Genomic DNA, 9,500 nt, shown 5'->3' on the forward strand with positions numbered 1-9,500 from the left:
AGGCTCTATGCAGAGTTCTGCTCTCCCTCCAAATTGCTGTGAGTGCAAAGATTCATCCTTCATTCATCTCATGTAATTTAGAGCTGACAACATCCCAATCATAAATGTTTTAGAAATTAAACTCTGAGTACTTGTTTTCATTTACCTGCAGTGTGACCTCCTCCCTCCTCAGGGTTACAGCCACTCCCAGAGTCGGCTGCAGGTCGGTGGGCAGAGCAGGCAGCGTCTGCTTGACTCGCTTCGGAGGCTGCAGGAGAAAGGCTCCCTCTAGTGTCGCTGCTTTGTTATCCAGATCCGTGGAAATACCAGCCAGAGCTGAGAGAGAAATGTCAGTGCTGCCCAAAGAGTGATTCCCACAGCACAGGTGGATCTGAGGAAGAGAAAGGACTAAGACATACAGGTACACAGCAGGTAACTGGGAGGCAGGAGCTCCCAGTCAGGCACTCACCTGTAAACTGGGCTGCTGAGACAGGAAGGCTTTGAGGATCTGTTTGCTACTGCGGATGCGCACAGACGCGCGCTCTGGCTCAAAGTCAGGACTCAGGAGGTTGTGGAAAGGCTCGCTGGTTATGTCGTTCCCCAGTAAAGAATAGTAGAAGAAGAACTCTGAGCCCTCCGCTGACAGTTTCATGGTGCTGGGGACCAACTACAGCGAAACAAAAACATTTCTGGTTTTAAAGGATTCTCTTTTAAAGTCTACATGTACATGTGAAGATAATTTTTCAGTTTCAGTCAGCATGCTGGTAAAATACGAGTGTGTGCATGTGTGTGATAATGTTATAGAGTTATATATATTTTACTATTTTATTGAAGAACTGTTTTATAACAATTTTAACTCCCACAGAAGCTGCAGATTTTCATAAACCGGGGCGATCGTGGCTCAAGAGTTAGGAGTTCGCCTTGTAATCGGAAGGTTGCCGGTTCGAGCCCCCGGCTCGGACAGTCTCGGTCGTTGTGTCCTTGGGCAAGACACTTCACCCGTTGCCTACTGGTGGTGGTCAGAGGGCCCGGTGGCGCCAGTGTCCGGCAGCCTCGCCTCTGTCAGTGCGCCCCAGGGTGGCTGTGGCTACAATGTAGCTTGCCATTACCAGTGTGTGAATGGGTGGATGACTGGATATGTAAAGCGCTTTGGGGTCCTTAGGGACTAGTAAAGCGCTATACAAATACAGGCCATTTACCATTTACCATAAAAAAACATTCATTTAAAGTTAAATATGAATAAATACTTGAAGTTCACTTTTAATTAATCGATAGTTAACTCAAACATACAGTTTTTAAGAAAATGTTAGCAAAAGTCAAACGACTTTACTCGGTTGCGTGACCCTGAAGTACACCGACAGAGAAAACTGGCAGCTGCAAGTGTTAATGGTCCTTCCACATGTTCCTCTACAGAACATTTCTCAAGATTTACTTCTCTAGATATATTTCAATAGCCAGAGGCTTTCTTTCACTCATGGTAGTTCTTGCTGAACAAGTCAAGGTTGCGGAGGGCTGAAGCCTAAATTAGCTGTCATCCAGCAAGAGGCAGAATTCACCCTGGACAGTTTCAGGCTCAAAGACACACCTATGACCAATTTGGGATCACATCATGTGTTTTGACTGTGGGGGAGGAAGCCTGAGAAGCCAGAGAGGTACAAAGAGAACATGCAAACTGTACACAGAAAGACAGCTGCTGGATTCGACAGCTGCTGTGATGTAGCAGTGCAAACCACTGCAACACAGTCGTCAATTCAAATTAAAAATCTGATTACATTTAGGCTATTCAACAGTGAGTTATTGTCAATATGACATTCATTTATTTGTTTATAGAGAACCCCTGCTAGTACTTCTTGAATTCTGTTTTTTTTATTATTTTATCTGTTTCACTGAAGAGCACATCAGCCATCAGAGCCATGCAGCGCTTCCCTTCTTCTTTGCAGGGCTGGTCGACTAATTGGATTTCCATTTAATTACATTTTTGGCTTCTGGGGATAAAACGATTACTTTTCTGCCTTTATTTTTGCTATAAAAACGAGAGCTTTTGGTCAAAAAATCTACAGCGCATGAAATAATTGAAAATGGCTCCCATTGGTGAACCAGTAGAAGGACAATTAATGGGTGCCTGCAGGTTCCTTTGTTTTCTCTCACCCCGCTCTGCTTTCGGGTTTCTGGGACGTCATTTGGTTATCAGCTTCAGCTCTCCCTCGTTTCTTTGCAGGGCTCTTATTGCCACCTGCAGACATCTTGTGGGAGAGGCTGTAGGCCAGCAGGGATTGGCTTTACATTTAAAAGCAACTGCTAATCTGGGCCCCTGACACCATAGCCATGTTTTTTCAATTCATTTATTAGTTTTAGTATGTTTAATATATGCATGACATTAATTAATAGTTATACTAAACATTCAAGATTAGAATTACTGCCACATTAAGCTATAAAATAAAAACACCCCAACTACACATTAATTAAGATTTATAACTAATGCTGCGCAGCGTGTAATGTGAAAACAATTCTAATTGTAATGGTTGGAGAAGAGATTGGTTTAATTTGGCAGTGAGATACTCAGTGTCTTTGCTCTCTTATTATGACACTCCAAAGGAGGCAGTCCCTGTAGGAGCAGTTAAGAGATGAAGCAATAATCTTTCAACAACAATAACCACCTGTGATATTCTTCATCCATATTTTAGAAGTCATTCTGAGAAAACTGCTGTGCTTTTATTTCTTTAATACTTTTCTCAGCTTCTCCCAGAGTGCCTTTAGATGACCCCAAATAGCATGCCTGGGGATGCTGTCAGCTGGGTTTATCATCATTATCTGACACGTGGAAACAGAAACAACCCATGCAGCAGTGACAACATACGAGCGAGCCAAGAAAAAGAGTGTTTCTCCATTTTCTGTTATCAAACTTTAGTCCAGATACTGGAAATTTGTGGGTGTGACATCACTTTGGCTACATTATCTTAAGCAATAACAATTCAACATTTAGGTCTGACGTGATCAGACAGGCATCAGGGTCAGAGTTCGGTCTTTACCTGCTCTAGTTTGGTTGCGAAGGCCACGGTGACAGAAAGGACAAACATGTCGGTGCAAAGATCTGCCGGCCCTACTTGATGGTATCCCTGGTCTGGGATCAGTATGGCCTCCAGCCTCTCTGGGAGTAGATCGGTCACCGAGGAGGAACCTACACCAGCATAACAAGGAGATCAAAACAAGCAGTAAATAAAAGAGCAAAAACAAAAATCTTACAGGTTGCAGATGTGAAGAAACCACAAGTTTTATTTTTATTCACTGAAACCACCAATTATTCCTCTCTGATGTTTGCTGGTAGCAGAGCAACGCTTACACAAGAACCGGAGCTGAGCCTGAAGTGAGACTGTACAAAACCACAAGCAAGACATCATGGCTGCAAACCAGGAACTGTGTGAACAGAAGTTTAACTCTAAATAGAGCAATGTTCACCTCAGACACATTTTCAGATCTGAAGTGTACAAACTGAGATGTCAGAACAGGTTGTTACAGTAACTTGGCAGCAAAAAGGACTCAGAGTTAGGGCTGCAACAATAAACTAAATGCTTAGGTAAAAGCACGGCTCTTTAGCACGCCCTTGTGTTAAACGATGAGCAGGCGAGTGTTTCATTCACATTTGTTACTAAAAACAGACCTGCAACTGAACCTTATTTAGGAGCAATGGATGAATAAAACGTAAGACCATGTAGCCCCCAGTTTTTCACAACAAAAACACTGATAAGACAACAACAGCAGTGATGATGACACTGTCACATACACACACACCACCGTGACTGAGAAGGTGAGCTCAGATTGAGTGAAAGAAAACGTGTTTCTAGCATCCAAAATATCCTGGAATTACCATTAAAACCTTCCCTGGGAAAAAGCTAACGTCCTTCTTCAAACCACCTGGTCAGCAAACTCTGACATGAGGAACTTTGTAGCTGCTCCATCCACTGCCGTTTGGTTTACACAGCAAATAAATCTGCAGTAAGTCTCCAGAAGTTGTATTAAAATATGCAGATGAATGTTAACTTGGTCTGAAAGGATGTTTAAATTACACAGCTTCCTGAAGACTGACGACAGACGTCTTATTTTACGTGGCGCGATGCCTGCAGCACACAGGGTGAGTCTACAGGGGGGCATTTTCAATTCCTCAGATTAATAATGAAATAATACAAAATACTGTGTTAATTAAATTGCATTCATATTTTTAAAAACTGAATTAAAAATATTCATAAAAATAAAAGCTTTTTTTCCCAGCAAGCCAATAAAAATGTACATGGACCAATAAACTCTGAACCACTGACCTGTTAGGTAGAACGCTGAATTATTATTACGTCTACATCATTAACTTGTTGTCAAAAGCACACAAACACTTGCCTCATATTAATGTCAGAAAACCTTCCAAGAAGCAAGAGTACAAATTGCTTACATATCTTATTTTATTTAGCTTTGACTGCACTTGAGAGTATTTATTTATTCAAAATATCTAATATTTATATATTTTATTTTTTTTTAATTACGTTTTAATATGGCACATAAATACAATCAAAGGATTTCTTTTTTCTGACAGACGTTATATGCAGTTAAACTTTAAAGCATTACAATTTCTAAAATAGAAAACAATGAAAAGTTCATTCTGAAAGACGTGCTTTTTGTCTTTTGAATGTTTATTATTTCTTATTAATAAAACAAAAGCATTTCTTATCTGACTTCTCGATTAATCGACGGAATAATCAGTTGATTACTCGATTAGTAAAATAATCAATAGCTGCAACCATTCTCAGTAAAAATATATTTATTCACTTTCTGAATTACCTACTTGTGTATGCAATCTTGTGAAAAAGCGGCACATAGCATTTAGACTAAGTATAAACTGTGATAATCTCAATGAAAATATTATATTTGTTTTAAATGTAATGAGTAATAGAATAGTAGTTCTTCACCCTCATAAGTAAATCGTAAACAGAAACATAGACTGAGTGCTCCCTTATGATTTTTTCCCCCTGCAGTAACAGCCGAAACACAAAGCCCTTGCAGTCAGTGCACTTTAACAGGCAAATATGAACTAAGTGAACTTCAGCTCGAGGCTCAACTGTATAGACTGGGAATATTTTCCCAGAGAAATGATGAGATTCAATTTTCTGAATGTGCGACTTTATGATCTTACAAGTGCTCACTTCACAGAACGGAAATCCCACAATCTGAGCTCCTTCTGCAGCTATGACCCTGTAATGACTAACATAACACATGACTAATGCTATATTATGTTATGAAAGAGACAGACCATCAGACCACTGTTCTTTACAATGTCAGTAAAAGTTACACCAGATCCTCCATCAGTGCACTAATCTGTCAAAATGATGGATAAGCTCTGGAGTTGTCTGTCATTGTCAGAAAAAAAGACAAGAATTTCTAAAAGTAATTTTTTTTTCACATCTAGAACCCTGGAGGAGGTTAAAAGTATGCCCGGTTTAAATAGAGACGGATTTTACACATTAAAAACTCTGGATTTAGGCTCCATGTATGCTGCCAACCCACTATTCTCCCTTCTTAGATTTCAAACATGAGTCAGTGTTTTCTCTACAACTGAGCCAAGATCTGGACCTTTTTCTTCTTACTCACACTTTATATTTGAGGGTGACCAAAACCTAAACAGTAAGCAGTAACTTTATAGAAGGATGGTAAAGGAAAATAAAATCCCAAGCTTTGTCTTTTGCCCTGATTCTTTTAAGTTTCTTTAAGGCAGGAATATGGCACAGCAGTGACGACTCAGCACAGAGTCCGACTGGACTTCAGAAAGAAAAATAGTTTATTAAAATGTAGACTGTTCCAGCTCATCACCATCAAACACAAGTAATACAGTTAAATAGAGAAAAGATAAAACCAAGGAAGGTGAAAACAAAAGAAAGAGAGCTGGGAGAGCTCACCTTGTCGGGGCGGGGCCTTCTTGGCTTTGAACCTATCAGGTGAAGGTTCAGAGGGCTTGTTGTCATTCTCCAACACCATGCTGAGCAGGAGGGAAGGTTTCTGTTTGGTGTACTTACTGCTGAGCAGTGGATACCAGCGTGACTCCTGATACACACAACAGATTTATCAGAACATCAGCCCTGCATAATAAATCTTCTACCAGCGCACCTCTGAACAGACAGACAGACAGAGAAGACGTTCACCTGTTTGACCTCCTGAACTGATCGAAGGTCAAGGACAATGTAGCCGACGCTTTCTTTTTTCTTGCTGACAGGGTCAACAGCAAAACACTGAAGCTTGATGGGAGTTCGCTGCAGTCTGAAGAGACAAGGCCATCAAGAGGCATTAGTGTGACTCGGCTAACATTTTCACAACCCTACTTTAGAAAGGTTTTTTTGTGGTTTGAGAGAAAATTTGTTTTCTGTAATACTTCAAAAGGTAGCTGCCTAACAAATCAAAAGTATTAGAAAGAACATCCAAACAGTCAGACAAACTGCTGTGATCGAACACCTGGGGACACAGGGAAGGAAGAACTTCCTTTCAACAGGAAAAGACCTCCACCAGGGCCAGGCTCAGAGAGGAGTAGCTATCTATTGTAACAATTTGGGAGGTGAGGCGAAAAAAGAAAAAAGAAACATTGGCTAATTATGTTTTGTTCTCGTTGCTCAAACGATTAAATGAGAAAATAACCAGGGAATCATGAACTAGCCAAATAAACATTTGTTACAGCTCAACAGAAACCTCTTTGACTTAAGTCTTAAGAAAGTCCAAACATGTGAATTATGGAAAATTAATAACAATAATCAGCCTCTGTACAGTTGTGAAGAGGCAGAGCATTAGGTACAGACATCAAAAACCTTTTTTGGTCCCTGGTTGGTGTTATTTTTCTTCCAAGGTTGCAGTTCCAAGTAACTCTACATGTACTTGGCTATGTCCATCTTTTACATACAGTCTATGGAGGCATGTGGTTGCAGCTCTACAGTCAATCTTTTCAACCTACTGTAATTTAATGGAAATTGTTCTAATATTAGTATTTTGTGGTTCTTAATTAAATAATTAGATAATAATAATTAGATTTTTACAATATTACCACAACTTTAACCTCAACAACATAATTTTAAAAAAAAAACAGTCGCGTCATCACATAGTAAATCCAGTAGAATGTGCTATGCTTCCACTGTTTACAAGCATGTAGCAAAGAAGCATCGCAGCTAAACACAGTGGGTGGAGTCAAGTTGTGTATTGACAGAACAGACAATATAAAAGATAGACATGGACAGGGCTGGAAAAATGTATCCAACGACAAAGACCTTTTGTATAAATCTATGATGAAAATAACAGCTGTATCATGAGATCAAAAATATTAAATTACTCATAGAGCCCAGGATGTGATTAAAAAGTTTCAAAAACACATGATATCTAACCTGTGCTGGTGCAGCGTCCTGCGGTCAAGCTCCCAGGCCAGCTCGGTGCTGAACTGCGGTTGCTCTCGGTGCTCTACAGGATCCGTGGCCAGCTGCTCCCCGTCAAAGCTCGCCTGAACCACCAGACTGAGCCGAGGACTCTTGGGGAAGTGACGACCTAGGGATTGACACAAAGTGTTTCCGACACACTGGTTACACAGATGCTGATCAATTCTCTACTTTGTCCCACTTTCTATTATGTACATCAAAAAGGTTTTGATGTACACAGCAGAGAAGCACTATATAAGAATCAGTCCATTTACTTTTTACCATCTAAGTAGCTGTATTAAATGATCATGACGTCAGTATAAATCAATATGTGACTATGACTTTTTCGTTAATTGAGCTGGCCATTAATGTCATGGTAAATTTGGCCTTTTAATTCGAAATAATTTAAAACTCTTGCATTCAATTCTTGTTTGTGAATGTCACTAAAGATGTATGCTGTATAACTACTCCACCTTATAAAAAGAACAGTTTAAAGAAATAATATAAAAGGCCAACAAAGGCCAAACAGGTGAACAAGAGACAGAAAGCAGTGAAATCCCACATGGGGTGTTGCACCTGGCCACCCTATCTGCTGTGTGCTGAGCCACAAATCAGAATACTGATGCATTATCTCTGAAAGCCTGAATTCATCAAAACACCAACACAATGTGATGACTTGCAAATTCAACGATGACATAGAAAGTCATAGGTGTAAGAAGCTTTCTCAGCATAAATGACATTAACGTGGCTTCTATACTGTCCCCAGTGACAGGAATAGCTGCTTCACCAGCTTAGGGCGTGTCATTCGAACAGCAAACACTTAATGCCTCCTCAGCCTGGATTTAATTCACCGACCTGAGATCACCACCAACACTTGCAGCAGCAATAGGTTCGGCTTTTCCCCATGGGACTAACAACACCCGTTAAACGGCTGCAGTTGTGGTACCAACGAGTCAAACACGTCACGTATAAGCAAACATGGCTGGTAGCTCCAATGTAGGAGGGTTATCGGAGGATACCCAGCTCTTTAAATCGCTCACCTTCCAGAATGGACAGAACGATGAGAAGTTGGTCAGTCTTCGCAGCCATGTTGACATTTGTACAGCAGGGAAGTGAAAAAAAAGTTTTATTCAAAATGGGAAAACTCTCCTTCCCGCCGCTGCTCAGCTGAGTTTTGACGAAGATGTCAAGGTAAAGAAACGTAGTTTACATAAAGAATAACTGTACGACCGTTACAGGCAGCAAACAGCCGCTTTGTTGTCAAGCTTTGGCGCCACCCATTTTGTTTTCAAAGAGGAAGTGATGATAAAGGCGCCCGAGTTCTTAGCACCTCATGCTGGTTGGAGGTGGAACTGCAGTAAAAGTTAACCACTACTACTATTACTACTACTACCACTAGTACTGCTACGTCTGCTATTACTACCAGAGTTATTATAGTTTTGTGTTTTCTGAGTATTTTGTAATTTAGTTTTGATTTTTTTTTATTCTAATATAACTGATTTTCATTTAGTTTCCAGCGTGGGTTTACTTATTTAAATTTACTTCCTATAGTTTGAAAATGTTAATTTTGAAAGCATTATGTTAGCACATGGAGGGAATGTGCTGAACGTGATGTTTTGGACAGTCCTTGTTAACCACAGCCATGAATATGGTGGCCCTGAGAGGCCAAACGGACTGCAACTTAAGAAAACACCAGCAATAAAAAGAAAACGCTGCAAAAGCGACAAGGGAAATAGGAAAAGCGAAAACAGAAAACAGACTTCCAAAAGCACAAGGGAAGTGTTTCTGGGGAGACAATAACCCGACGCACCAGTTGCAGGAATTTATTATTACTGCTTTCAGTTTTCCTATTTCTGTTGTCGTTTTTCCTTTTTCTGTTTTGTTTTTTCCTATTTCCATTGTTGTTTTCCCTATTTCCGTTGTGTTCTGTGTGCTTTTGCAACCTTTTTTCTTATTGCTGGTGTTTTTTTTAAGTTGCAGTCCGCTTGGCCTCTCAGGGCCACCGTACATGAAGGCCTCAGGTAGGTTATGATAACAATTTTTTTTAACCAAATTAACATTGATGCTGAATTTAAACAAAGTTACTTTTGCAAG

General features: G+C 40.2%; 1 protein-coding gene across 2 annotated transcripts in view; it reads right to left on the reverse strand.

Moving 5' to 3' along the window:
* cep120 (centrosomal protein 120) overlaps positions 1-8,545 on the reverse strand; it is a 31,806-nt gene extending 23,261 nt beyond the window's left edge. For both annotated transcript variants that reach the window (XM_085366863.1, XM_085366862.1), the window contains exons 1-7: positions 8,447-8,545; positions 7,380-7,536; positions 6,159-6,273; positions 5,916-6,060; positions 3,009-3,157; positions 449-646; positions 146-370 (exon numbers count right to left, since the gene is read on the reverse strand). In XM_085366863.1, the coding sequence (XP_085222989.1) occupies positions 146-370; positions 449-646; positions 3,009-3,157; positions 5,916-6,060; positions 6,159-6,273; positions 7,380-7,536; positions 8,447-8,495 (1,038 nt within the window). In that variant the 5' untranslated portion in view covers positions 8,496-8,545. The remainder of the gene's footprint in view (positions 1-145; positions 371-448; positions 647-3,008; positions 3,158-5,915; positions 6,061-6,158; positions 6,274-7,379; positions 7,537-8,446) is intronic.
* Positions 8,546-9,500: the final 955 nt, after the last annotated feature.

Source organism: Diplotaxodon limnothrissa, linkage group LG12 (genome assembly GCF_057381915.1).
Source record: "Diplotaxodon limnothrissa isolate DT_005_m linkage group LG12, D_limnothrissa_male_GT1.1, whole genome shotgun sequence".
Lineage (NCBI taxonomy): Eukaryota > Metazoa > Chordata > Actinopteri > Cichliformes > Cichlidae > Diplotaxodon > Diplotaxodon limnothrissa.